This window comes from Gilbertella persicaria, assembly GCF_025201335.1.
Source record: "Gilbertella persicaria strain CBS 190.32 chromosome Unknown B0P05scaffold_5, whole genome shotgun sequence".
NCBI lineage: Eukaryota > Fungi > Mucoromycota > Mucoromycetes > Mucorales > Choanephoraceae > Gilbertella > Gilbertella persicaria.
Window position 1 is genome coordinate 601198 of NW_026251966.1, and position 27093 is coordinate 628290.

Below are 27093 nucleotides of genomic sequence, written 5' to 3' on the forward strand. Positions count from 1 at the left end.
GACAATGATTGTCAAGGTAGTTGAATAATATATTTTGTGCTAAAAAAAAGAGGCACTTAATTTTGTAGCATCAAGAGTGCCTCGCTTTCCTTTTTTTTTTTTTAAAAAAAAAAAAAAAAAAAAAACTGCAAGTATCATAAAATCAACACAGACTATTATCATGAATACACTATGTCAAGATGTTTTACTAAGACTGCAAGATTCGAGAGAAACTTTATGTTTAAATGCTTTTTGGATATCAAGAAAACAAACACCATACAATATTTATTTAATTTTAATCAAACTTGATAGTAAAAGACTTTGTCAAACTGATGGAAATATCTTCAAGGACAACTGTATTCTTGTTATCATGAGACAACTTGTATGACTTTTCATTGATACGAGCATGCTTGAATTGGGTAGCGGCTTTTCCAACAATAGTCACAGAAGCGAGTTTTTCAGGCTTCTTGTAACCAAACTTGCCAGAAGCTTTGAGTTGGCCATGCTTGTAACTAAACTTGATATCTGAGCTAGACTTAACATGCAGAGATTCACCATTGTCAATGTAGAGCCTTCCAGAAGCTTCATTATTATGATCAAGAGCAATGATCAATTTGTAATCAGTAGCAAATGTTTCGCCTACAGTGTACTTGGGAGTCTTGGTGGGAATAATACTGCCACCACGCACATGGATAGGAATGTGTGTTAAAGGAGCATCCAAAGTCACCTTTTGAGACTTGTCACTCTTGTTATCAACAGCTGTTTCCAAAGTGTACCAATCATACCAGATACTCTTTGATGGGAATTGGGCAACAACTGTAGTATCACCCTCATTGAGCACAGGAGACAAGAGAACATCAGATCCCACCAAGACTTGGACATCGTTATTAGCAAACTCGTTGTGATGAGGGTATTCAAAGATCAAGGGACGCCAGACAGCAGTACCTAAACGGTTGGATTCTTCATGAAGTGTGTAGTAGTAAGGAAGCATAGCATAACGAGCAGCAAGCGCTTTACGACTAGCTTCTGCGGTACTGTTCCAAAGATAAGGTTCTTGATCAGCTTGATCAATGGCATTATGGTTACGAGCAAAGGTATAGAAGGCACCAATTTCCATCCAGCGTGTACAGAGTTCTTCTGTTGTGTTTTGGTTGAAACCGCAGACATCTGCACCAGAGTAAGTGATACCAAACATGTGCATATTAAATACATTGGCAAGTGAGTTCTTGAGATAAGACCATAAAGAGTGATTATCACCTATTATAAAAACTAGATGAGAAAAACGTTGTATTAACAAAGACGTTTACCTGTCCAATGACCAGCATATTTTCCAGTACCAACATAAGTAGAACGAGTCAAAATAAAAGGCCGAATATCCTTTTGATTCTTGATAAGTGCTTGTCTTGTAACGTAAGATTCAGAGTGGCCATAGATATTATGAATATCATAATGAGGCACATCACCATAATGGAGAGCTGTAGTAGCTACAGTCAATTCAGAAAGATTGCCACCACCATTGTTAATAGCATACTTGGGATATAGCAAATTACGGTCTTCACCCTTAGGATTGCCCATTGCAATCAAAGCATCTTCTTGTTTAGCATGATTGGCACCTTGTTCTTCTTGAGGCAATGTCCAACGATAAGGCTGTTTACCAGCATTGACTTTACCAGTACCACATGACCCTAAGCAGAAACTAGCAGGTTCATTCATATCAATCCAGAGACCATCAAGACCAATCAAATTGACCCAATCGGCAATTTCCTTGTCCCAATACTTGGAAATATTAGGGTGAGTGAAATCAGGGAAGGTAGTATAACCGGGCCAGACAGCACCGATATAATCTGAACCATCAGGGTTTTTGATAAACACATCAAGCTCAATACCGCGGTTATAAGGAGAGTAACTTGTGTTGGCAGAGATAGCAGGGTCAACCATCATGACATAGTTTTGTCCATGTTTGTGAAGGTCCTTGCCAAAATCAATCATACGGTCAAGAGGGAAATTCTTTTGATCTGCAGTAAAGTCCTTGGTTTCTTCCATGTAATCAATATCGACCCAAGCAGTTTGGACTGTGACATTGTAAGCCTATATATTTTATGCATGGTAAAACTTACGAGGAATATTGGCTTCCTTATAGCGTTTCACCACGGTTTCTACTTGATCAATGTTTTTATAGCCATAACGGCAATGGTGCCATCCAAGCATCCAGTGAGCTGCTTATTGTTAGCTACAGAGAAAGCGTGTACTGATAAACTTACATGGCATAAGTGGTTTACCGACCAAATCAGTATAAGCAACTGTCACATCATTAGGAGAGCCAGACTTGGGAACAAAGAAGTAAAAGTCAAGGATACCACCGATGACCTTGTAAGTGATGCGTCCTTCAGTTGTTATGACATCCATACCATGCGCACTTAACAAAAGCGCACTATGGGCTTTTCCTTCTCTCACTTCCATGTAGTAAGGGTGGGATCCATAAATGTTTGCATAGAAGCTAGAAAAAATGGCATGTTAGTTTCAATACTTTATATCAAAAATGACTTACTCATCAGCATTATCACGAGCCCAAATAGTGGTAACATTCTTTTCAAAGCTCATAAGTATATACACATTTACACGAGTATACTTACAGTAGTACGTTTAAAAGGGGCAGTAACTTCACCAAAACCATAGATATTGGCATCATGAGGGATCTTGGTAGACAATTCAAGATATTGATCTTCAAATACCAAAGGAAGGCCCGAAGTATCAAAAATGATAGTCTTGTCACTTTTACGAATGACTTTGAAACTAAAAGGCTGGGCAGTGTATTCAAAATCATAGTTTCTGTCATTTGTAGCAAAAGAAGAGATCTTGGGACGCTCCAGACCAATAGGCGAATCAGGCACAAGGGCTTGCTTCTTTGCTTTATCAGAAATCTAAACGAAAGAGTTAGATAAAACAGTTTCCAAAAATGTCCACTTGCCTTGACATGAAGTCTGTCTTTGGTTTCATACTCAACATCTACCACAAGATCCTTGATTGTCTTGCCGAATGTGTTTGGAGCTTTGCCATTGAGAGATAGAGGGATTTGGAGGCCAGACTTGGTCTTGTCAACATGGCCATGAACCTTGTAGCCCGGAGCGGAGGAACTTATTTCTAATTGACATGGAATAAACACATGATAAAAGAGAAGAGAAACGTACCATAAGTAGTATCAGTTAAACCAAGGACACTAGCTGAAAAGCTAAGAGCAATGGCCACGAAGATATAAGAAATTCTTGCCATTAAATCGATGAGGAATAAATAGAAAAATGCAAGAATGAAATGTAGTTTTTATATGAATTGATGGTTACGCAGTCTTTGGCATAAACTTTATGGATGTTACCATTTGAGCCGAATGTTGATGGAAAGACGGCGTCTTTTTTTTTTTTTTTTTTTTTTTTAGATTGTGAGATTGCTTTTACCAACTTATACCGTACTCCCGCTTGTTTTTTTCCCACCCGTGATTGGCTTTTGAATAAAAAAGAGAAAGAAAAAACAGGGTCTTTTGGACAGTGGGCTGCAGATCATTGCATGAATTTCAATCAATGTAGGATTATGTAAAAAAAATAAAAAACCAGGGACAATGGTTATCTTTAAAGACCAAAGAGGTGATCTTTATGTTTTTCCCGTACTAACTTGTTTCTCTGAAATTTTACGTTATGACGGCTTTTTTGTATAACGTTAACTCGATCCTTTGTTTCTTGATGGGGCTCTTTACTATGCGTATGTGAAAAATGGCTTGTAAAGTTTATTATTATTTTTTATTGACACGTCCAAGGCAATTTGTAATCGCCATGTATGTATTTTAGAATGACAGTTTTTGCTCTACTGTATCAATACAAAAAATTTATGAGATGACAATACATTTACATAAAAACCTTCATGTATTACTCTTCCAGAATACAATGACTTCATTTACCGAAAGTTTTTTTTCTTTTTCTCGTTTGACATAAACTTCCCTGTTTTTTCCATGGTAACAAATTTTCCAGTTATAAAAAAAATAAACAAGCTTAATCATCAGACTTCCATAGAATCTGTTTTTTATTGCAAACAATTTTTTTTTTTTACATGATAAGTGGTTCATCACTATTAGAAAGGCGATTTAAATGAAGATATGCATCAGTACCATAACTAGAATAGAATTATACCAGGTAAAATAGATGAGTATAATGATCGTTGTGTTACTATTTACCCTTCCATAGATATCAGCTTCAAATCGCCACCAAAATATCTTGCATACTACAGAAGAATAAGTATGATCAATAAAAGTAATATTTTATACCAATCTAGAAATAGGCAAGCCATAACCAAATCCTGCCATAGGTGCCTTAAATTCTGACTTATTAAATTCAGGTTCTAATTCTTGTGCTTTTGCTGTTGTATACTAGGGATAAAGTTAGCCCATATCTCACTAAAATCCTTACCATATAAGTCCAAACAACTGGTATGCCTGATCTGGGTAACCCACCTCCTTCATCCGAAATCTTAATGGTGATATCTTCTTTTCCGTGGGCAATGATCAATTTAATTGGTGGGTATTCGTCTTCGTAATCAGTACCAAACCGTTCTACCACAGCACGCAGTGAATTCTTGAGCAATTCAAATACCATATGGTTCAAGTGAGAAGGAACGTACATGAACTCAATGTCTCCAGGACAAAACATCTGTACATCCGGAGCCTTAAATAAACCATAATGATCTTCACAAATAAACCGAGCATTTGCTATGGCATCTTGGCATATCTCTTTAATGTTTGTCTTTGTACAAATCACGCCTACATAATTTCGCATAAAGGGTCCACGGTACAGGGCTGAATGTTGACCAATCAGCATTCGGATCCCGATTCTGGACATATAAAATCTGTCTAAAAACTGCTGCACGTCCGAATCAATCATGTTTGCCTGACGATGTTCTTTATATTCCATAATGCCCTGTGCCATCGTAGTCACTACTGGATCGTGTCTTCTTTTAACACCTTCAATAGTTCTGACAAAGGCATCGGTATAAGATAATATAGAAGGTGGACACTCGACATTTTCAATATTGTTGTAATATCTATTTGTCATCACATATAAATAGACATGTATGTCTGTATTTCGTTTTACCTATGACCAATAGACACACTTGGAAAATATTTTTTGGCAGGCTTTAAGAGTGGTATAGCCAAATTAGGTGTGCTTTCAGGTAATGGTGGTGCATGCTTTGAGGCTGATCGAAAAGTAGCCTTTAGTTCGGGTGTTATTTCGGGATGTGGTAATTCGATCAATTCCTATTCTCTTAATAACAATCATTATAGAACAGAGAAAAAAACTTACTTGAAATGATTGTGCATACCAGTTCTTGACCTTAATGATAGAGGGCATTTCTCCAAGACTTTGAGGAAGTTCGTCCAATTCTTTCACACGGTGTGCTAAACGAATAGGTAACTCCTCTTTTTTTTTGTGTTCTCAGTTTCAGTACCCTACTCTATAGAAACGCGTTTCTCTTACCATGTAAAAACTGACTTGCTTTAAATAAAGTAGCGGGTGCGGGTTTCTGACCTACACATAACGATGAGCCACTATACAACTACTCTAGACATACCAAACATAACCATTTGTTTAAGAGAAACACCTGTTTGAGGGAAGCGTGCAAAATGTTTTATTTTTTCATATAGCCGAGGCGTTATTTTATACATTATACGAAACAAAAAGAAGTAAAAGAGAAAGAAAGAAAGAAAGAGAGGAAAATATGCACACACGGAGTCAAAACTTAGTTTGAAATTCATATGAAAAAAATACTGCATGATTGAACTTTTAAGCTGTTATTGTAAGAATAGACCGCATAATTCAGCTCATTCATTTTAGTCTTTTTGGTCTAAAAGACAAGGGTGATTGATCATTTAGAAATATACATGCTTTGTAAAATACCGAATGGCTTTTGATTTCATCCGACATAAGCAAAATCAACCATGCATATTACGCACTTGATATGTTTTTAGTCCTCACTTTTCGATTTTTTCAGGCATCAAAACCATGATGAGGTCTTGATTCAAAACTGATTCATCCTAGAATTGATTTTCAAATATACCTGACAAGCATAATAGCACCAACGATGGATTTAGCAGCCCGCTGCAGGTGCGAGTGTTTCTCATGACGAACCATCATTTCTGCTTTCTAATTCCCTTTTTTTGAGTTTTCTATGTTTGAGCACACACAAAAGAACATATTTATGCAGAAATATAGCAAGTTTTGAAAAAGTCAAAAAATCGTATGGTTGTGAAGGCTGGGTCCTATGTGGTAAATGTCTAACCATCAGTTCAAAGAAAAAAAGGAGCAAAAAAACTATAAAGCTATGAAAAATATAGAAAAAAGGGCAGGAAACATAGACGATAATGTACTATAGTGTATACAAGTAAGAAGAGATAAGAAAGAAAAAAATAAAAGGAAAAGATAGGTGCATAATGGAAGTATAAACACCACAGGATGGAGGAGAGAATTAGCTGTCGATTTGTACTGAATATAGCAAGGTTATCAGCCAAAGGAGAAAAGCCAAACCAGAGGTATCTTTTTCTTCGCTTGAGAAGGCCTTGTCGGGAAGATCCATACTCTCAATTTCAAGAAATAGTTGGCAAATGAATGGTCACCAATTTGGCCATCGTGTGTAGCGGTCAAGTCTTTGAGCTTATAGGCTTGGAGGGCGTAATATTCTAGGCAACTGATTCAAGGCACAATCAATTGGATTAGACTGTATATCAGCTGGTAACCGCAAGCGCAGGCAACCAAGTATATGTCTTATACTGATAGGTGATGAGCCACATGAGCAAGTAGAGGTGTACTTTGGAATCCACCCAAGGCACCAACGGAAGATCCTTTGACGGTCATAGATCAACATAAGCAGCAAGATAGGACCAATCCAAACAATAAAGGGCCTGTAGGTAGAGTTGAGGACAGGGGCATTTGTTTGTGCACGAAGAACATCCAAATTACGCTGACGAAGTCCCAAGAATTGCTTCTTGGCGTTTCCATTGGCTTCGACCCAGTCGGAAAGCGTATTATAGCTATCGCTAAAGTGCAACCAGGTGTAATTCTTGTTTGATATTTGTGGCCAGAAAAAGATTTACATTTGCCGAACAAAGGGATACGTATCAATGTCTGCTATTAGTTGCATTATCAGTGTGTCTTCTGGGAGCGTTTCAAAGCGGATCATCATCTTGAAGACAAGGTGTTCTTTGCGTTCGGCTAAGGAGGGAAGGTTGGTCATCAGTTTAAGCGATCCGGTTGTTCCTTTTGAGTGGCTATTGATACAGAGTCGCAGGCAAGTATCTTGTGCATGTTCTAGAGTTGCAAAATCAGATTTTCGGTAAAGGTCGAGGCAGATACCATACTCCAAATTTTGGACGCATGAAGGTACTGTAGAGATGAGCAGCGGTCCCCTTATGATGCTCTTTGCAAATCTTCAGTTTTCACTATTTTACGATTGGTGATCGATAAAGACGTTTTTGATATGACATGTCTTGAAAGTGTTTAATAAGCCTAGAGGAACATTTCGTACTAAAGTGCCATATTTGCTAAATTGCTATAAAAAGTGTAGAGTGTCAACTAAAAACGAAAAACACGTTTTTGAAGGAAATCTCAATACTTGTACAGTCAATATGCTGTTTTTTCTACATCATTAAAAGCGCCATGTTTATATCTATCAACTTTATTAAGATACTTTTTTAATAGCGTTTCGTTCTTGGGTAGCTTTAGCCCATCATTTCTTTTGAAGTTCTAATTTTTGTATTGGATGAAAGTTTTGTTTTGAAAAAAATAAATAAAATCATCGTGTAAATGGAAACTAGTGTATGTGAAGCAAAGTGACTAGCCATATGAAATATCTTTAAAATAATGCTTTTGTGGAAGCATTCAGTACGATTATATGGGTCTTATATAATCCCAATAGAAATAGTCGTCATCTGGCCTACCCCTTAATATGTCCTAAAAAAGATTAAGTGTTTCTTTCATTGCTCCTTAGAGTCAGTATTCTTTATATCTTGTCTTGTTCAATGCTACAGATGGCTATACCAATACCACAAGTAGAGGACATCATTCCACAATGTCTTCAATTGCTTGGTACTTGACACAATTGTTGATACTAAAGAGATACAGCTTTCCACAAAGGATTATAGCAAAATCCGGACCATCACCAATAGTGACCAGACCATCGTGCTAAAAAATTCTTTGGATGGGAAGTTCTGATTTTTACTCTTGTAAAAAATATTGATTGAAACTCGGACAATTTTCTTTTATGCTACTTATAAGAACATGTTAGCTTGCTCTTCAATCATTTGCTCACATTATGGGTAATTCTACCTTCCAATTGGCATTTTGACTTGTAAATATTTAAAAGATGAAATCATGAAATTTATTACAACAGATGGAAAAAAAATAAGTATAATGGAATGATAGTATATGAATCGTCTATGAACGTTTGGCTTTTTTGGACAACTTGACTTTACCGTTTTGACGGTTCTTTTCCTTCTCTGACATTTGTTGAGCACTTTCCAATTTTCTCTTCTTGGAAGATTTTTCATTCTTAATGCTCACAACAGAGCTGACACCACCCTTTTTACCAGAAGAAATAACCTTGACTCTGTCTTCTGCAGTAGCCCAATCTTCGTCTGTACCACCAATAGCATACTTCGACAGATCAAGCGAATCAATCAATTCTCTTTGCTTGGCCTTCAATTCAGTCATAACTTCATCACCAGCCTTTTCTAAATCAGCTTCCACATCGTCCTTCAAGGGCTTCCAAGCTTCGTCATCAGCAATATCACGTTTGGATCCTTCTTTGGGTTCATTCGACTTCTTTGTAAGAGCAGGCACAGTCTCTTGGTATGCTTTGGCTTCTACTTGTGCAAAGTATTGAGACATTTTACGAATAATCTTGACAAAGAGGGCAAGGACTTGGTTACTAGCCAATGACAATTCCTTTTGAAGATCATCAATAGGTTTTCTTTGAAGACCAATACCAAGCAAAATGGCACTTTGAACACCGGAAAGCTTGATGTCTGAGGGCATTTCACCTCTAAAGTAAAGTTCAGCAATGGTAGGAATCATATCAAGAATGACATGGTAATCAAGCATGTTGTTTGAGTAAGATTCAAGACGCTTCAAATCATAAGGTGTAAAGAAAAGACCGAGTGTTTCCTTGTTGAGGTCACGACCGCTCTCAACTTCTTTATCTTGACCTTGTTTAGCAGCATCAATGATACTAAGTGCATTCACAGCTGTGAAATCACGGAAATTGAAGGACAAAAGATTAAGGAAACGCTTAGAGAAATCACGAGCAAAGGCATCTAACCAAGCAGCATTGGCTACACGGGAATCCTCAGTGTCTGTCAAGGCCTTGATCATCACGCATGAGTGTTCACCTGTCAATTCATTGGCTGTTTGACGCATGTAGAGAGGAACAAAACCAGCTCGCTTCCAGAACTTGTGAAGAGCAGGTGTAAGACCATAAGAAACACCCAAATAATCAAGACGTTGAGCACGCTTTTCACTCATCTTGGTAAGAAGAGGAGGCATCTTGCTAGGATCACGTATTTTGACTTGATCTGTCTTGATATCCACATTCTCAAATGCATCGTCTTCCATACGAGGGAGAGAGTCGTAATCAGGGCTAGTAGATTCGTTCAGACTGTTTGTCTTGCCTTGATAGAAGTTTGTCAAAAGTTCAAGTGCACGGGAACCATAACCCATCTTGGCATAATCAGGATGAGTAGCAATACGAACAATACGAGCACCAGAAAGACTGGCAAAATCATCGTCTTGGTATTGTTGAGAAATAAGCCAAGGAATCATATCACCAGCAGGACGTTGACCTCGAGAAAGAGAGTTAACGACACTTTGACGAGAAATTTCACCTTCAAGACAGACTTGGACAACGACCAAGGGATCAGGCAAACTAGTCGTCTTTTCATTCACAGGAGGAAGCAAGACAAACAAATGGTGAGCAGGAGCATCACTCATCAATTGCAAATCATTGGGTGAGTTCTTGTAGTGACTGGCGACATAGAGAGACATCATTCTTTGCAAGAAAGTCTCGGATACAGGGTGGTAAGAGAAAAGAGTGTCACGGTTAACATAGAAGAGTTCACATTCAGAAGGATGAGGGCAACCTTGGATGTTCTTGGAGACAACACTAGCATCCAAGCAAAGAAGCTTATTTAACCATTTCTCAACAGGATCGTTAGGAGCATAACGAATGGGTTCATCCAACTTGACTTCCTTCAAGGAGCGGCCACCCAAGGATGCATCAGCACCTTCTGTCTTCTTGGCTTGAAGATCACGGCCTACAACCACGCCTTCATTGTCATCCTCCTTAGCAGTAATACCACGGGATTGTTCACGCAATTGTTGAATCAATTTAAGAGAAAGAGAACGGCCAGTACCTTCATAACCATTGATGGTAGAAGCCATAAAGACAAGATAAGGACCCAACAATTTACGTACCAAAGGCAAAGGAATAGCAGCAGCTTCATCAATCACGACAAGTTCAGCTTGACCAAGGACATGAGCATCTTGAGGTTGAATGTACTGAATGGTTTGGCGATGTTGCTTAAAGATGTTGACACGAACAATAGCCTTGTTGAAATCAGGGTTAGTAGACTGAACAATGTCGTAATCAAGATGTTCTTCATAGCCAAGTGCATCAAATGTCTTGAAGACAAATTCAAACAAAGTCTTCAAGTTTTCAGGGCTAGGTGAAGTGACAAAGATATTGGAGTAGCCATAGGCAACAGCAGATGCCATGGCAATACCAAGAGCAGCAGACTTACCACGACCACGAGAAGCAGTCAAGGTCACAGTGCTTCGAAGTGATTTTTCAGAAATGGCTTCAATGAATGTCAACACAGCCTTGGCTTGATCAATGGTACGTGTGCCCTTGACAAGGGATCCAACAGGTTCTGTATCAGCCAAAGATTCCTTCAATTCAGCAAGTTCGATTTCCTCGGGTGTCTTTTCGTCAGATTGTTTGATAGCTAAAGGCTTAACGTTCTTACCCATACTGATGGGCAATACGTTCAATTCATCATCAACAACCAAACATGTTTCACAAGATCCAAGTGATAAAATGAATCTTTCGTTAAAACGAGCAATAATATCACTATGAGCTTCTGTACGGTATCTACTATGAACATCCTATACCCATGTATGTATGTTTAGTCACTTGCTTCTGTAGTATGTCATGTCTCACCATTGTCATTGTGTAAAGTTGTTTAAGAGAGTTCATGCTCTTCAACAAGAGAACAACCATACCTCCACCTTCAACAGTTTCAATAGTACGAGCCAAAGTGTTGGGTGTAATGGCTTCAAAATCTTGAAGAATACACATACCATAGGTATTACCGAGAATGTTTTGTGTTTCTTTATAGTAAGCATATCGAATGTTGGTGACTGTGATAAAAAGTTCGAAAGGGTCTTCCTTGTTGACATCTCTGATACCACGCTTGATATCATTCTTGATTTTGTTTTCACGCTTTTTACGATGACTATGCTATGTGAGTCTATGGAGTCATAAAATAAAATAATTTACCTAGTGAAACCCAACTCCTTCTTATAACACCATAATACAGAAGGACGAGAAGTGACTTGAGCTTGAGACAAAAGCCAGTGCAAGTTTACGACCTAAAGAGAAAAAAAAGGGGGAGAAATCAGTTACTTGATCAACACTATCTCGACCAATGATCTTACTTGATCTTTGCCCTTGTCACCAACAACAACAAAGAAAGAACGGTGCTTTGTCTGCACACAGTTTTTAATGAGAGTGTGGACACGAGAGTCAACAACTTTTTTGACCATATTGTTTCTAAAGAAGGGTTATGTCAAATAAAACGACTTTTTTTTTCGAGAGTAAAGAAAGTTGAGTGGCTTATGATGAGTAAAAAAGGTCACACTTATCTAAAAAGAAAGCAAATGATTATGCAAATGGACTATTGACTTATATGAATAAAAGAACAACCTCACATTATTATAATTTTTGGCTGTTGATAGATTAGTATATTTACTGGTTCCTTAAGAATTTATGACAAGTCTTTTTTCTCGGGTTCATTGCACCTATTTCTCACCAAGCCCAAATTTTTTTTCTGAATATATATCAAGTGGCATAGATGGGATTAGTGCAACACTTCTTTGAGTTCTTCTTTCCGCATGACAAGCTGAATTCCTGTAATGCATTGCGTTTGTGTCACACGAATATGAATTCCGAGCTATGGATCACTGTTCTTCCGGTATTCTCATCTGTTCTTGTTTCATGTGATTCTAGTATCGTTTATCCGTCTCATGCATCATTTATACTTGCTCTCAATTGGCTAAAGTATGTAATGCCATCTTTTTTAAGACAAGTTTCACGTATCTTTCTAGTTTCTATGGAAGCACATCTTATATTCTATTGGCTAAAGATAACATAGTAACTTTAACCTTACTCCCACGAGACGATTACCCCACAATGTGTAGCATCTAAATCATTTCTCTCTCTGTCTATCTATTTCAATATAGCCTATCTAAAAAACTTAAAACACTACATTCAAACAAAGCATGTGAATATGTATAGAGTGGCTAAAGGTTTAGTTTTCATTTGTTACACAAATGCGTATGTAATCATTCTTACTGTATAATCCAGTTTTTGTCCATAAAATGAAAGAGCATTTAGTTCTCAAAAAGCCTGTTGATGCCTATCATTTGTACATGTGATTTGTTTTCTATATATATATTGAGAAATTGTCTGGGGAAACTGTACGATTGTGAGTAATACCTGGAACCAATCGTATATCATGCGGTTATTTAAAAATAGGTGACCGTGAGTAAAGACAAAAGAGACAAAAATAAAGAGTAAGAGATATAGCATTGAGCAGAGAGACAGCATGTCAAAAGTAGGTGCCTGAAGTAAGCATATACCTGTCAATACAAGATGTGAAAGGGTCCTTCCTTGAGTGAAAGAACCACCGCGGATAGCTTGCAGTTTAAGGAAATCAAAACAAGAAACAATGACAAGATGTGTGAAAGTATTTCATCTCTCACACGATACATGCCATTTCGGGAAACAAACTCCGTTGTACTCTCTCCAGAGAGATTTTTGGCCCTGATCTCTCTCCTCCTTTTATATTGTTAACGCGCTTGTTGGCTAAATTTTATCAAAGACTTTCCCCCAACAAAAAAAAAAAAAAAAAAAAAAAGTTGATATAAAAAGAAAGAATTGTTTGTGTATTTTTACTTACTCTTTTTTTTTATTATCATTCAAAAATGACTACAGAACAAATCGTTACTCATCCTGTACCTTCACGTCTCTTGGATTCTTCTAAATGTCCTACTCCTTTCATCGATTCTATGGACAAGTACAAAGCTATGTGGAAAGAGAGCGTTGAGCAACCAGACAAATTCTTTGCCAATGTAAGATAGTTTCATAAAATAATGCATATTAACAAAATGTCTTAGCTTGCTCGTGAATTATTGACTTGGTCAAAACCTTTCGAAACGGTCCGTCATGGTTCTTTTGAAGAAGGCGATGTTGCTTGGTTCTTGGAAGGTGAACTCAATGTGGCTTACAACTGTGTTGATCGACATGCCCTTCGCACACCCGACAAGATTGCCATTATCCACGAAGGTGATGAACCTGATCAAGTACGCAATATTACCTATGGCGAATTATTACGTTTAGTCTGCCAAATGGCCAATACTCTTAAGAACTTGGGTGTACGTAAAGGTGATAGTGTTGCTATCTATATGCCTATGATTCCTGAAGCCATCGTTGCTATGCTTGCCTGTGCTCGTATTGGTGCTGTTCATTCCATTGTGTTTGCTGGTTTCTCTGCTGAATCATTACGTGACCGTGTGATTGACTGTTCGGCTCGTATTATTATCACTTCTGATGAAGGTCGTCGTGGTGGTAAATCAGTAGCCACGAAGCGTATTGTAGATGATGCACTTCGCTCTAACCAAACTCATGTCGAGAATGTGATTGTCTTTCGCCGTACAGGTTCTCCTATTGACTGGGTTGAAGACCGTGATTTATGGTGGCATGAAGAAATAGCCAAGGCAAGAGCCTTCTGTCCCCCTGAACCTATGAATGCTGAAGATCCTTTGTTCTTACTCTATACTTCTGGTTCAACAGGCACTCCTAAAGGTATCTTGCATACCACAGGTGGCTATCTCTTGGGTGCTGCTGCTACTGTCAAATATATCTTCGATTATCATGAAGGTGATATCCATGCTTGTATGGCTGATATTGGTTGGATCACAGTAAGTTTTTTTTTGTGATTGTAGGCAAAGAAAAAAAATTAATATTTGTATTTAGGGTCATACTTATATTGTCTATGGTCCTATGGCTCTTGGTGCCACTACCGTTTTGTTTGAATCTACTCCTACTTACCCTGATCCTAGCCGTTTCTGGTCCCTTATTCAAAAGCACAAAATCACTCAATTTTACACTGCTCCTACAGCTATCCGTGCTCTTCGTCGTCTAGGTGACAAATGGCTTGAAAACTACGACTTGTCTAGTCTCCGTGTGATTGGCTCTGTTGGTGAGCCCATTAACCCTGAAGCATGGGACTGGTATAATGAAAAAGTAGGCAAAGGTCAATGTGCTGTTGTCGACACTTACTGGCAAACAGAAACAGGCTCTATTATCATCACACCTTTGCCTGGATCCCACCCTACCAAGGCTGGTAGTGCTACTTTGCCTTTCTTTGGTATTCAACCCGTCATTCTTGAACCCTCTACTGGCAAGATCATTGACGCTGTGCATGAAACAGGTGTCTTGGCTATTCGCCAACCATGGCCCTCTATGGCTCGTTCTGTCTATAACAATCATCACCGCTTCCTAGACACTTATTTGAAACCTTATCCTGGCTACTACTTTACAGGTGATGGTGCTTACCGTGATGAAGATGGTTATATTTGGATCCAAGGCCGTGTCGATGATGTGATCAATGTGTCTGGCCACCGATTGTCTACTGCTGAGATTGAATCTGCTTTGGTTCACCATGAAGCTGTTGCTGAAGCTGCTGTGATCGGTGGTCATGATGATTTAACAGGTCAATGTATCCATGCTTTTGTCAGTATCAAGCCTAATGTCGATGCCTCTGAAGGTCTAGACAAAGAACTGACTTTGTTGGTGCGTAAGATCATTGGTCCCTTTGCTACTCCTAAGCGTATCTATATCGTCAGTGACCATCCCAAGACTCGTTCGGGTAAGATTATGCGTCGCATTCTTCGCAAGATTGTCAATGGAGAGCAGGATTCTCTCGGTGATACTTCTACTCTTGCTGATCAAAGTGTTGTGCCCAAATTAATTACTCTTGTTCATGGCACTAAATAAACTTGTATATTCCCCTTTTTTTTTCTTGAATTCATTGTCTTTTACGCGTCGGGGGTTTTAAATTGTTGGACGTGTTTTTTTGGTGCTCGAATTTTTTTTTTTACCTACACTTTCATAATGTTGTTCCTCTTTTCTTTCTTCATTCAATATGGCTGAAAACATTCCACCTCCTCTTCCTCGACATGTCAGAACAGTCAAGCTAAGTATGTCTGAAGAACTTTCAGAGCATATGGATCCACCTACATTTCCTTCCAACACACAGGCCAATCAAGAACCCCACGTCTTACCAGAAACAAGATTAGAGCAAGAAACAAAAAGACCACCTGCAGAACAAAGACCAGAGAAAGAAACAAAAAAGGCACCTGTTGAATCCAAAAAAGACGAAAGGAAACCAATAAAGCAAGAACATACAGAAGAATACGATGAAATGGCCAATCCATACGATTTAGCTGGCTATGAAAAGATTAGTAAAATAGGCGAAGGCACTTATGGTGTCGTATTCAAAGCCAAACAAAAGGAAACCAACAAATTAGTAGCACTGAAAAAGATTCGACTCAATCTTCAAGAAGGCGTTCCAACCACAACAATTCGAGAAGTAGCTATTTTGAAAGAAATGGATCATAAAAACATTGTCAGGCTTGTTGACATGATACAGCGTGATGCCACCATATACCTTGTATTTGATTATTCTGAGGTGGATCTAAGGCGCTATATGGACAAGGCAAGACGTCCTGGTCTAACAGCCAATCATATCAAGGTATAAAACGAGAGAATGAACCATTGTTACTTATGAGAGTAGAGTTTTATGCATCAACTGCTACTTGGATTACATTATTGCCATTCACACCGTATACTTCATCGTGACCTTAAACCACAAAACTTGCTTATTGATAAATATGGTCGACTCACTATTGCTGATTTGGGCCTATCTCGAGCCTTTGGTGTTCCTATGCGAACATACACTCATCAAGTAAGCTCTTTATGGGACTGATCTTTTGAGTTGATAACAATCATAGGTCATCACACTCTGGTATCGTGCCCCTGAGATTCTACTGGGCAGTCGTCATTATTCCACTGCGGTTGATATGTGGAGTGTGGGATGTATTATGGCAGAAATGATTACGCTTAGAGCGCTGTTTCCAGGATCAACACAGATTGATGAACTGTTTCGTATCTTTCAAGTCTTGGGCACACCCACTGAAGCCATGTGGCCTGGTATTACTACTTTACCTGACTATAATGAACATTTTCCTCGTAAGATACTCCATTGACAATAGCCTATCACTCACATACTCTTTAGCATGGAAACCAAGAGATTTAAAAGAGACCATTGAAGAATATCCCCATTCTATAAAAGATCTTCCTGATTCTGCTTATGATTTACTACGGGTAAATGAACAGTGGCATCAATCATGTCTCTAACTATTGTGATTAGTCTTTACTTTCTTATGATCCTGTAACAAGGATCTCAGCTGCAAGAGCAGAAGAGCATATGTATTTTTATGATGATATTACTATGTTGGCACTTTAATTTCTTGAAGAAATAGATAGATTGTATATACACTCCCCCTTTTTTTTTTGTTAAAAATGAAATTCCTAGTTACAAGCTTTTTTTTTTTTTATAAGTGTTCATAGAATAAAAGATCAAGACTATCTTATGCATTTTGATTCAGAATAGGTGCTTGAACCACCACTAGACTGGCCAAGGTATCTGTCGACAAGATTTGATGAGCAGTCATGCCTAAAGCAGCCTTAAAGCTTTTACTATAAGGCCCATCATGTGGTGTAGGTGTCGATAGATGTAAAGCATCATAATTGGATGTAATCGATCGACCCAACACAACCAAGTCATGTTTATCCAAAGGGTCTGAAAGACCGTCAAGTACAGTAGCAAATTCAGATGTTTGTCGCTTGACGGATTGAAGAATGACATTGGAAGTGTCTGAACTAGTAAACAATGTGTTCAATAGTTCTTCATCTGAGTTGGATTGTGCTTGAATCGTGTTTAATGTAGTTTGAATAGAGGCTAAAGAGGCATAGGTGGGTGTTCCATTACCGTATCTTAACACGAGGACTTGACCTTGACGATACACTTGGAGGCGAAGAGCAAACAGTAAGGCTGCTCGGTCGTCTGGACCACCATAGAAAGGCACAATGATATGGAAACTAGCTTGTTGTTGTGGATTTCCATCTTGAATATGACCAAATCCTCGGTCAATAAATAAACCAATAGTACAATGTGTGATGGTATAAGCACTGGTAGCAAAATCAGTATCAGATAATTGGTATAAATCATTGTCCATTGGCTCCAAAGGGCTCATGTCTTCCACTATTTTTTGTTGTTGTTGTTGTTGTTGTTGTTGAGTAAACCAAGGCAATAGAATCATGTCTGCAAAGACAGATTCACTATAATCAGCCACAAAATGAACAAATTCAGAAGACGAGCTAAACTCCAGACGTGTTTGCAATGACTCAATACCAATCAAACTGGCAAAAGTACGAACCACATTCAGAACAGGATCTTGGCGAGTTGTTTCCCGAGAATCTTGAATTTTCATCACATCTGAAGCACGTTGAGTCAATTCAAGCAACCTTAGAGCATGAATGTCGAGTTGATTCTTGTTAAATTGAATAGGCGGTACTGTCTCTTGTTTCATTAAACGAATCAGAGCCATCATGGAAGGAACACTATCAATACGGTTCAGCATGGTCACTAGCGAGAAATAAGTTTCGCCTGGAACAACGCTTGGGTCTCGCTTGCTTTGGATAGACATGGTATCATCATATTGAGTCATAAATCTTTCAGCTGTCAGTTTCTGATACCATTCAGGATAAAGCCACATCACAACAGGTGTTGTCATAAAAGTAGTCACTAATGCCATGACAACCATGATCACAAAGACTAATGGCATTGAGTTGCTTTGTTGTTGCTGAATGGTTCACTTACTTTGATCATTTAAAACACCGGCATCATGGCCAATATTCAACACAATTAATTCGACTAACCTAAAAAAAAAATCACAGGGTCAAAATAAAGTTGATTTTCCAACTTTAATTCTAAATTACCCTTTGCAGCTCATTAAAAAACCAACAGTAAATGATTCTCGGGTCGTCATGCCTGTGACCTTGGCAGCTCCTGCACAGCCTACAATTTTGCCAAAACATGCTACAAAAATCACAAGAATCACATATCCCCAAACAATACCACTATCCAGCAATCCAATCTGTGTCTTGAGGCCAGAGAGCGTAAAATACTAGCTAACGTTAAATACACGATACAGTCAAAATAAGATCATTACCAAGGGCAAGAAAATAATGTTGATAATATCTTCAATTTTCTCAGTGATTTTGATGGCAAGGTCATGATCATGAGGCACAATAACGCCTGCTAAGAATCCTCCAAAGATAGCATGAACACTATGTACCGCTTATTTAGAAACCACTGTTTGTTGTATGTCTATCTTACCCAAATATATCTGTGATAAAAGCAGAAATCAAAACAATCAGCAGTGTGACAAACATCAAAAGAGGAGATGGACCTCTTTCAAAAGAGTTTGTATAGACAGCCAGTTTACGATAAAGAGGAGCAACAATAACAATAAGGAACAGAGAATAGGCAACAGTAGCTAAAAAGACATAAAGTGCTTCAAGTCCACCTGAAGAATTCAACAAGGCCACTACCAAGGCAAGTAATACCCTACAGAAGTATGTTTAAGTCAAGGCAAGAAATAGATCACTTACTTACCATGCTACACAGTCATTCAAAAGACCTGCTGACATGGTAATCACTCCCACTCGTGTTCGAAGTAATTTGAGTTCTGCCAAAATACGAGCAAGTACAGGAAATGCCTATTTTGAGTAAAGTTAGATATCAACCAATCAAGTCCAAAAAAAAAAACCAGATCTTACTGTGATGGCCATAGCAACACCCAAAAACAAAACAAAGCTTGAGAATGGGATATTGTTATCATTTTGTAGTTTGTATAGACCCACACTGACACCAGCACCTAAACCAAAGGGTAAGGCCATACCTGCAAAAGCAATAGATAAGCTTTGTTTCCAATCACGCTTTACGATCCGAAGATCGACTTCCAAGCCTACTTGAAACAAAAAGAACACCAGGCCCATCGTAGCAATCAAATTGAGAAAAGGGAGTGATGCCTTGGGAAAGATAGTTTCTTGAAAATGAGGTATTCTTCCAAGAACAGAAGGGCCCAGAATGATGCCACCGATGACTAGTTTGTTTTAGTGTCTATATACTCTTTTCTACATTACCTTCTGCAATCACTCGAGGTTGTCTTATATAACCAAGTGGAATAGCTAATACTCTACAGAAGACTAAAATAATGACAGCCTAATCATGATTACTTTTTACTATGATAGAAAGAAACTTACTTGTATAATGAAAAGTGTAATGGGATTACTTGAATTAAATTCAGAAGGATCTAATCCTGAAAAGACACCTGCTTGTGGTGGAGCTTTTGCATCCATTTTTTTTTATCGTTGATAGAAAAAACAAAAAAAAAAGAAAGGTTCATTATTTCTTGATTTTATAGCGTTCAATTTGTATTTGTGTAACTATCTGCATAAACCATAAAAATACAGTTGACTATAAAATCATAAATAAATGCGAGTTTATTTCTCTATTGTTACAAATAAAATAAAATAAAAAGGGGAATATTTATATCTTATGCTTCAAGTTCAGCTAAGTATCTTTCAGCATCAAGGCCAGCCATACAGCCAGAGCCTGCAGAAGTAATGGCCTGACGATAGATCTTGTCTTGAACATCACCACAAGCAAATAAGCCTTCCACATTTGTTAATGAAGAACCAGGTGTCGTTTTGATATAGCCTGTTTCATCTAAATCAACTTGACCTTTTAGTAAACCAGTAGCAGGTGTATGACCAATAGCATAGAACAATCCACTTGCTTCAATTGCACCATTTTCACCTGTCTTTGTGTTGCGAATCAAGACTTCTGTCAAGACATCACCATTACCCACGCATTCAATAGGTTCAGTTTCAAAATGGACAGTGACCTTGGGATGCTTCAGTAGACGATCACCCATTACTTTAGAAGCACGCAGGACATCACGACGAACCAAGACATGCACTTGAGAAGCATATTTAGTCAAATACAAGGCTTCTTCAGCAGCAGAATCGCCACCACCAACTACAACAAGAGGCTTATTTCTAAAAAGAGGGATAGCGCCATCACATACGGCACATGCAGAGATACCATTTTGCCAGTACTTATCTTCACCAGGTAGATGCATGCGTTTAGCAGAAGCACCCGTAGCAAAAATAAGAGCGTCTGCTGTATCTGTAGGTTCACTGTCTTCATCACTGCCTTCACGCCAGAGTTGGAATGGACGAGTGTTTGACTTGACTTTGGTGATTGTTTCGGTTTCAATCAGAGTGCCACAATTGATAGACTGTTCACGCATACGGTCCATCAATTCGCCACCTTGAATGCCTGTAGGAAAACCAGGGAAATTCTCGACTTCTGTTGTGGTTGTGAGTTGCCCACCAGGAGCAAAGCCATTGGCCATCATGCCTTCAAACATAATAGGCTGCATTTGTGCTCGAGCAAGATAAATAGCAGCAGTATGGCCTACAGCATGTCAATACATGTCATATATTACTCAAAAACCCTCTTACCTGCAGGACCAGAGCCAATAATAGCAACACGATGATGGTTAGGAGACATAGTAAATAATAAAATGAATGAGTTAAGAGAAAAGTAAAGAAATGTCTTGCTGTATTTATACTCATTTTTTTCTTTTCGGCTTTAAACACATGACCAATCAGACAAGTCATTGAATGATTTATAATCCAATATTTTAACCAATGATATATGCATTTTTGTATCACAAATCAAATATCAAGGTTTGAGATTAGTAAGAAATACAAACCATTTTATCTTTACAGTATTTTACTTATTTTAGGTTTGCAGTTGTGACATACCTGTTGCATAATTTCTTTTCTATTATAGTAGAAATCCTTTATTTTCATGTCATTATAGGAATGATTTGTATCAACATAATTCTTTCTGTCTCCTGTTGAAGTATCTAGTATTGAGATATACTTACAAGCTGTCAAAAAATAAAAAATAAAAAATAATGCTGAGATTGATTTGATAACTAGGGCCTATGCTTGAATATTTTTTTTTTTTTTGGATTCTTTCTTGTTCATGTCGCGCTTGATCTTCCAACACACTCGTCAACAATTGGCCAAGACACCTTTTCGTCGTGCCTTGTTCTCTACTGCTATTCCTCGTCTTCAACAACAAAACAAAACTACTCATTTTGGATTTCGTGATGTAGCTGAAGAAGAAAAAGAATCATTAGGTAAATACTTTACTTTTGATCATGACTTAATTGTCCTTCTATAGTCCACAAAGTATTTGCTAATGTAGCTGGTAAATACGATGTGATGAATGATGCCATGAGTATGGGTATTCATCGTATTTGGAAGGATGAATTTATTCGTTCGATGGCACCTGGTCCAGGTACTAAGCTTTTAGATGTTGCTGGTGGCACTGGTAAGGAGGAAGCCATGCATTTTACTGTTGAATTGACAAGTATATGGGTTAGGTGATATTGCATTAAGATTTTTAGACTATTGTAAGAATATTCACCATGACAATACAGCCACCGTCAAGTTAGTCGATATCAATCCTCATATGTTGGGAGAAGGAGAAAAGCGATTTCAAAGAACACCTTATGCTCATAGTAAGTTTGATTTCTTGTATGTCTATTTGTTTATTCTCTTATTCTGTCTGTAGCCAACCAAGCAAGTTTCTTGGTTCAAAATGCTGAACATTTAGACGAAATTCCTGATGAATCTGTGGATGTATACACGATTGCTTTTGGCATTCGTAACTGCACACATGTTGACAGAGTAGTAAAAGAAGCCCATCGTGTATTAAAAAAGGGAGGTCGATTTATGTGCTTAGAATTCAGTCGGGTGGATAACCCCATCATTGGTAAATTCTATGATATTTACTCCTTTGATGTGATTCCTGCCTTGGGTCAAGTGATTGCAGGTGACCGTGACTCTTACCAGTACTTGGTCGAAAGTATTCGTAAGTTTCCTCCTCAAGAAGAATTTGCACAAATCATTCGTGATGCTGGATTCAAGACTATTGGGAAGGGCTATGAAGATCTTACATTTGGCGTGGCTTCTATCCATAGTGGATTCAAAATTTAGTTTATTAAAACTTTGGCTAAAGAGATATGTTCATTCCATTCGATCTTTTCAGTAGGCATACGCTGGTTGTTGATATAAATGATAGGCAGACTGTTTTGGATACGGAAATAGAGTCTTGTGTGTTTTGACATGCTTGCCATCGTAACATAAATCGAGCCTTCTTTTGTTTCCTGTATGTGTTCAATGTCTGTGCCAGGCACAATATGGCCTGTGGAACCCATAAATAGGTCTGAAGTCTTGAAAAATGTACGCGTTTCATGCGGCTTGAGGAATATTTGAGACTGAGAAGGCAACCAATCTACCTTGTTCTTATACAGCAACACATTACGATGCTCAAAGAATGTATCGTATTGACCAGTGGCACTCATGGGTAGTAAGACAGTATGAGGCAAAGGTGACAGATTACTGAAAAACAGGTATTCCCTGCCACGACACGTGTACTGTGCTTGATAGAGATCAGGTTTGATCTGAATCACACTCTGCATCTGTGCTTCTGGTTTAGGGAAAATGGAACGGTAGAGTTGATGTTCTTGTGGGCTATAGAAATCGACATTATCTGACATGAGTGTCAATTGACCAGAGACAATATTAATGACCAGTAATGTATGCTTTTCTTCTGCTGTTAGTTTGTTGTTGTCAGACCGAATAAAGAACACATCAGGATCACTACCAAAGACAGTAGAAGCCATAGGCCATCGATGCAATGTAGATGTCATTGCATTCAGAGTAGCCACACGTTCACGTACACTGGCTAGTTTAAGAACAGTATGATCCCACCAAGGAGAAGCATCACTACTGACACGAGAATAATCCAATCTACCCCATGTGGAAGGTAATGTCACACCTGAACCTAACAAAAGTGCACGCTTTTGATTCCATTCAACAATCAGATCCATGGCATCCCACATGATCTCACCCCGCGATTTGCCCAAGCGAGGTATCATGGCTGCAGCAAACAAAAAATCTAATTTAAGCAGCTTGAATCCCCAGACATCGATGACTTGATCAAACACATGCTTCAAATAGGCCTTGGCTTCTGGATGGTAAATGTCGATTGCATAGAATCCACCCCAATTCGGTCCTGCTACTACTAAAGATCCATTTGCGTCTTTGACTAGCCATTCTGGATGTTCTTGCACAATCTTACTCTTGAACCCAACTGCAAAAGGAGCCAACCATAGACCAGGCAGATATCCTTTGCGAGAGATGTCCTGTGCCAGCACTTTCATGCCTCGAGGAAAAGTGGATTTCACCTCTAACCAATCACCAATGTGCGATTCATAACCATCGTCAATCTGGAATACATCAATGGGGTATCGATGCTTATCAAAGGCTTCCAGACTCGAGAGAACATCCCTTTCAGTTACCTTTTCATAGTAGTTGTACCAAGAAGACCAGCCTGTGAGATGACGCGGGTTTTGAAATTGACAGGCAGGATCATAATAAGCTGCATAACGATGCCAGACAGACGTGAGTTCAGCTACATGGTCACGTTTGGCCACATACAATTCGATCGTGAGTGACTGCCCTTTAGAGAGCCTTTTGCCTTCAATATCCTTGTAGATGCTCATCTTATTGATGTTTAGATCCGATTTCAAGTAAGTATAGCCTGATCCTTCGGTTGTTGAACCAACAAATACAATGGCATTGGATGGTGTATGACGAAAATATGTATACCCTGTAGCATGGATCTGACCTGGTTTACCTGCATAATCAAAAAAGTCGTAATCTCTGCAAAGATGAGTCGATGTTTGAGATAGCATAAGACTTACCCTTGAAGGTTGAACTGAGTTACCCATGACACAACGCGAGGAATAGAAGCAAGTCGAGAATAACGGTCCATTTCTTGAGTTGTGCTCCAGCACTGAAACCCTTCTGCCAACATGACCTGATCTTGTAAATCAGCTTCTAAATGAAATTCCAATTGATGCCAGTCAATATCGACTTGAGGTGTAATTTCCCAACGAATCTGGTAGCTGTCTGTATCGAGTGTATGAATATGTTGATGTATCTCAAACTGACCTAGACTTGTTGACAGTGGTAACTGAAGATCTACGCGTGTCTTATTTGCTGTATAAGCAATATGCACACTAGTAATAGTTTGGATTGCTTTAAACAAAGGAGTGGCCATGGCAAAGTAAGATAAAAAAAGAAGAATGTACACCAATAGCATATTTGTATAAAAAAAAAGAAAAAAAAAGGAAGTGCATAAACCATCATGCTATCATGACGACAAGAGAGAGAAGGCTGAGAATGGATAAGCGCAGTAAGATTTTTCTTTTCGATTTTATCTTTGCACTATGAGCAGAGGTCATCATGAATGGGAGAAATCAGTAGACAGTGTATTAGAAGACTACGATCTGTTGAATGCATGTATATATTTAAAGCGAATGTCAAGTTCTAAACTTGCTTTATGTAGGTTAATCTACTGCAAGACAAGTCTAGTATTAATTTGTCGACGGGCATGTTGTGGGTGAGTGTTTACTTTTTCCTAATTCTTCTATGCTTATTATATGCCTAGAGAATGAACCTGTGCGCTGTAAGCCATGTATTGCCTTGTACATTCTATGTGGGTAAGTGAGTAGTTAGGAGGACATTGTTTTCATATGATATAAGCCATCAATTATCGACTCCAAGTATATGCACTGGACACCATTCGATCTTCTTTTAAGGACCCTATCAAGACACTCATTCATCCTCATGTAGATGCAGCACTAGGCAATTCAGATTCAGTAAGTCAAAAATAATAATAAAAGAGGCTTTATTGATGCTAGTAGCCCTTTATTATCAATGCAGTCAAAGTAGGCAGTATGTTTGGACAAGAGATTGTGGTGACTGTAGCTGAAAATGGAGAGATTTGTATATGGAAAACAGAGGACATACATGCACCTCCTCTTGTCATTCAGTAAGTATACTACTGATATTATTGCCCTAGGATTGATAGAGAATAGAAATCATATTTCTACTTGGGGTATTGCTATTCATGATGGCTTGTTAGCTGTCTCTGCAAACAATTTCAAGATCACAGTCTATAATATGTCTATGTTTAATTTCTTTGGTCCACAACAACCCAACCTATGGTTAGGCAACACTGAAAGGATTGAATTAGAAGGCCATCATCATAATATTCCTTGTGTGGATTTCAATGCTACAGGTCGATATTTAGCTAGTGCTTCTATTGATGCCAGTTGCCGTATTTGGGATCTCAAGACAAGGCAAGAAATCATACATAAATCATCATCTTCAGGAGATCAATCATTGTGGTATTGGTCTGTCAAGTTTATTCAACCGTCTACTTTAAAATATACTCGATGTGTAGATAAAGAGTTAAATAAGGCGTTTTCGAGAAGACATTATCAAGGAAGGTCAACTTCTTTATTGAATTTGGGATTGTGTCATTCTGCTTCAAGTCCTGCTTATCCTATGTCTGTATCTCACGAACTTGATTTAGACGAAGAATCCATTGATTTCGAGATTTATCAAGATGATGATACACTAGATCAAGAACTATTGGATATGGAGCAAGAATACCAAGATTTTATAACAATGGGTGGAGAAGAGGAAGAAGAGGAAGATGAAGAGGAAGAGGAAGAGGAAGAGGAAGAAGAGGAAGAGGAAGAGGAAGAGGAAGAAGATGAAGATGAAGATGAAGATGAAGAAGACGAAGATAGTTGGGGTGATTTGCCTTCACCGGGTGATACAGCTATACCTTATGATTTTGATATGGATAGAGTACGAAATATGTTACAACAGCGATTAAATGAAACAGCAAGAGAATCACTAAATGACATGGATCAAGACATATCAGACAATGAAGACGATAGATATGAACTCACTCCACCACCCAATTTACCTTCTTATATAATACCTGACATTATCAAGACAAGACCACAGCCAACACACAGTAACCTACAAGAGTATTTAATGATGACAACAGCTAAAGATGTGATTTTGTTGAATTCTACTTTACCTCGCATGAAAAAGATTCGTGCGGAGCACAATCTGCTTAGTAAAGTAGATGTACGACAAGACCAACTGTTGAGTATTCTGGACCGCATGAATATGGTTGAATGGTTGCCTGAATTGGAGCTGTTTGTTGCAGCCAGCCAAAAAGGGACAGTGGCATTAATGCGCGTATTACAAGTTGAATTCAATGATGGAATACAGCATTGTATGTTTAACAACGAATGTTACCTTCCAGCCAGCGTATTGGAATCCACACCACTTTACGGTAAGAAGACACTGAATGTCACTCATAATGACCGTATATAGGCATGACTGTGAAAAGAGTAAAAGCAGAACGGTATTCACCAGTAGCATATCAAATCTTCTTGTTCTATTATAGTGGCAACATACTGGCCTATACTATATCGCGCAAAGAAGCAAGTATTCAGGTAGATAGTTTGTTTATTTAGAATAAACTTTCTCTCTTGCATGAATTTATCGATATACAAAAAAGGAAATTGAGTCACACACACATACTTACACACTTCCCTACTGTACCATATCATACTCTCCACCACCCCCTTTTAGGAA

General features: G+C 38.3%; 10 protein-coding genes across 10 annotated transcripts; 4 read left to right on the top strand and 6 right to left on the bottom strand.

Moving 5' to 3' along the window:
- Positions 1 to 251: 251 nt before the first annotated feature.
- Positions 252 to 3377, bottom strand: B0P05DRAFT_485116 (alpha glucosidase). Its single transcript, XM_051575251.1, has 8 exons — positions 3168 to 3377; positions 2948 to 3120; positions 2613 to 2900; positions 2528 to 2565; positions 2241 to 2476; positions 2097 to 2195; positions 1287 to 2051; positions 252 to 1236 (listed from the first exon to the last, which is right to left on the bottom strand). Exons 1-8 carry the CDS (start codon positions 3247 to 3249, stop codon positions 275 to 277), a joined length of 2643 nt encoding a protein of 880 aa, XP_051438545.1. The 5' UTR covers positions 3250 to 3377; the 3' UTR covers positions 252 to 274.
- Positions 3378 to 3999: 622 nt separating this feature from the next.
- Positions 4000 to 5736, bottom strand: B0P05DRAFT_527578 (uncharacterized protein). Its single transcript, XM_051576564.1, has 7 exons — positions 5590 to 5736; positions 5496 to 5546; positions 5322 to 5437; positions 5112 to 5275; positions 4431 to 5061; positions 4199 to 4390; positions 4000 to 4137 (listed from the first exon to the last, which is right to left on the bottom strand). The coding sequence occupies exons 1-6, from the start codon at positions 5681 to 5683 to the stop codon at positions 4283 to 4285; spliced, it is 1164 nt and encodes a 387-aa protein (XP_051438546.1). The 5' UTR covers positions 5684 to 5736; the 3' UTR covers positions 4000 to 4137; positions 4199 to 4282.
- A 2711-nt stretch (positions 5737 to 8447) lies between these two features.
- On the bottom strand, positions 8448 to 11831 carry B0P05DRAFT_583960 (GNAT acetyltransferase 2-domain-containing protein; the record flags this gene model as incomplete). The annotated part of the gene is made up of 4 exons (XM_051582300.1): positions 8448 to 11171; positions 11227 to 11521; positions 11566 to 11657; positions 11724 to 11831. The coding sequence occupies 4 exons, from the start codon at positions 11829 to 11831 to the stop codon at positions 8448 to 8450; spliced, it is 3219 nt and encodes a 1072-aa protein (XP_051438547.1).
- A 1252-nt stretch (positions 11832 to 13083) lies between these two features.
- B0P05DRAFT_265722 (acetyl-coenzyme A synthetase) lies at positions 13084 to 15397 on the top strand. Its single transcript, XM_051573380.1, has 3 exons — positions 13084 to 13418; positions 13464 to 14267; positions 14323 to 15397. The coding sequence occupies exons 1-3, from the start codon at positions 13272 to 13274 to the stop codon at positions 15343 to 15345; spliced, it is 1974 nt and encodes a 657-aa protein (XP_051438548.1). The 5' UTR covers positions 13084 to 13271; the 3' UTR covers positions 15346 to 15397.
- Positions 15398 to 15493: 96 nt separating this feature from the next.
- Positions 15494 to 16876, top strand: B0P05DRAFT_577442 (kinase-like domain-containing protein; the record flags this gene model as incomplete). The annotated part of the gene is made up of 6 exons (XM_051581782.1): positions 15494 to 15529; positions 15608 to 16102; positions 16145 to 16315; positions 16362 to 16599; positions 16646 to 16734; positions 16781 to 16876. 6 exons carry the CDS (start codon positions 15494 to 15496, stop codon positions 16874 to 16876), a joined length of 1125 nt encoding a protein of 374 aa, XP_051438549.1.
- A 124-nt stretch (positions 16877 to 17000) lies between these two features.
- On the bottom strand, positions 17001 to 19374 carry B0P05DRAFT_577460 (Sodium/hydrogen exchanger family-domain-containing protein; the record flags this gene model as incomplete). The annotated part of the gene is made up of 7 exons (XM_051581785.1): positions 17001 to 18247; positions 18293 to 18351; positions 18412 to 18599; positions 18645 to 18762; positions 18812 to 19042; positions 19091 to 19194; positions 19255 to 19374. The coding sequence occupies 7 exons, from the start codon at positions 19372 to 19374 to the stop codon at positions 17001 to 17003; spliced, it is 2067 nt and encodes a 688-aa protein (XP_051438550.1).
- A 581-nt stretch (positions 19375 to 19955) lies between these two features.
- On the bottom strand, positions 19956 to 21069 carry B0P05DRAFT_527611 (thioredoxin reductase). The gene is made up of 2 exons (XM_051576565.1): positions 21007 to 21069; positions 19956 to 20959 (listed from the first exon to the last, which is right to left on the bottom strand). Exons 1-2 carry the CDS (start codon positions 21053 to 21055, stop codon positions 20034 to 20036), a joined length of 975 nt encoding a protein of 324 aa, XP_051438551.1. The 5' UTR covers positions 21056 to 21069; the 3' UTR covers positions 19956 to 20033.
- Positions 21070 to 21503: 434 nt separating this feature from the next.
- Positions 21504 to 22565, top strand: B0P05DRAFT_266067 (UbiE/COQ5 methyltransferase). Its single transcript, XM_051573382.1, has 4 exons — positions 21504 to 21695; positions 21740 to 21889; positions 21942 to 22079; positions 22133 to 22565. The coding sequence occupies exons 1-4, from the start codon at positions 21539 to 21541 to the stop codon at positions 22555 to 22557; spliced, it is 870 nt and encodes a 289-aa protein (XP_051438552.1). The 5' UTR covers positions 21504 to 21538; the 3' UTR covers positions 22558 to 22565.
- B0P05DRAFT_463227 (glycoside hydrolase superfamily) lies at positions 22554 to 24442 on the bottom strand (the record flags this gene model as incomplete). Its single annotated transcript, XM_051574155.1, has 2 exons — positions 22554 to 24288; positions 24330 to 24442. The coding sequence occupies 2 exons, from the start codon at positions 24440 to 24442 to the stop codon at positions 22554 to 22556; spliced, it is 1848 nt and encodes a 615-aa protein (XP_051438553.1).
- Positions 24443 to 24563: 121 nt separating this feature from the next.
- Positions 24564 to 27090, top strand: B0P05DRAFT_265792 (uncharacterized protein). Its single transcript, XM_051573381.1, has 7 exons — positions 24564 to 24926; positions 24977 to 25030; positions 25081 to 25126; positions 25174 to 25289; positions 25335 to 25462; positions 25509 to 26788; positions 26846 to 27090. The coding sequence occupies exons 1-7, from the start codon at positions 24858 to 24860 to the stop codon at positions 26848 to 26850; spliced, it is 1698 nt and encodes a 565-aa protein (XP_051438554.1). The 5' UTR covers positions 24564 to 24857; the 3' UTR covers positions 26851 to 27090.
- The last annotated feature ends 3 nt before the right edge of the window (positions 27091 to 27093 follow it).

Bases quoted from the DNA above. Each gene is read 5' to 3' on its own strand.
- B0P05DRAFT_485116 (XM_051575251.1), bottom strand. From the start codon at position 3,249: ATGGCAAGAATTTCTTATATCTTCGTGGCCATTGCTCTTAGCTTTTCA. The intron at 2,901-2,947 runs GCAAGTGGACAT...TCTTTCGTTTAG, and splicing joins AAGACAGACTTCATGTCAAG to ATTTCTGATAAAGCAAAGAA. The intron at 2,477-2,527 runs GTAAGTCATTTT...CATTTTTTCTAG, and splicing joins GCTCGTGATAATGCTGATGA to CTTCTATGCAAACATTTATG.
- B0P05DRAFT_527578 (XM_051576564.1), bottom strand. From the start codon at position 5,683: ATGTATAAAATAACGCCTCGGCTATATGAAAAAATAAAACATTTTGCA. The intron at 5,438-5,495 runs GTAAGAGAAACG...ACAAAAAAAAAG, and splicing joins AGCAAGTCAGTTTTTACATG to AGGAGTTACCTATTCGTTTA. The intron at 5,062-5,111 runs GTAAAACGAAAT...GATGACAAATAG, and splicing joins AGTGTGTCTATTGGTCATAG to ATATTACAACAATATTGAAA.
- B0P05DRAFT_265722 (XM_051573380.1), top strand. From the start codon at position 13,272: ATGACTACAGAACAAATCGTTACTCATCCTGTACCTTCACGTCTCTTG. The intron at 13,419-13,463 runs GTAAGATAGTTT...AAAATGTCTTAG, and splicing joins CAGACAAATTCTTTGCCAAT to CTTGCTCGTGAATTATTGAC. The intron at 14,268-14,322 runs GTAAGTTTTTTT...ATTTGTATTTAG, and splicing joins CTGATATTGGTTGGATCACA to GGTCATACTTATATTGTCTA.
- B0P05DRAFT_527611 (XM_051576565.1), bottom strand. From the start codon at position 21,055: ATGTCTCCTAACCATCATCGTGTTGCTATTATTGGCTCTGGTCCTGCA. The intron at 20,960-21,006 runs GTAAGAGGGTTT...GACATGCTGTAG, and splicing joins TATTGGCTCTGGTCCTGCAG to GCCATACTGCTGCTATTTAT.
- B0P05DRAFT_266067 (XM_051573382.1), top strand. From the start codon at position 21,539: ATGTCGCGCTTGATCTTCCAACACACTCGTCAACAATTGGCCAAGACA. The intron at 21,696-21,739 runs GTAAATACTTTA...GTCCTTCTATAG, and splicing joins AGAAGAAAAAGAATCATTAG to TCCACAAAGTATTTGCTAAT. The intron at 21,890-21,941 runs GTAAGGAGGAAG...TATATGGGTTAG, and splicing joins AGATGTTGCTGGTGGCACTG to GTGATATTGCATTAAGATTT.
- B0P05DRAFT_265792 (XM_051573381.1), top strand. From the start codon at position 24,858: ATGAGCAGAGGTCATCATGAATGGGAGAAATCAGTAGACAGTGTATTA. The intron at 24,927-24,976 runs GCATGTATATAT...TGCTTTATGTAG, and splicing joins AAGACTACGATCTGTTGAAT to GTTAATCTACTGCAAGACAA. The intron at 25,463-25,508 runs GTAAGTATACTA...GATAGAGAATAG, and splicing joins GCACCTCCTCTTGTCATTCA to AAATCATATTTCTACTTGGG.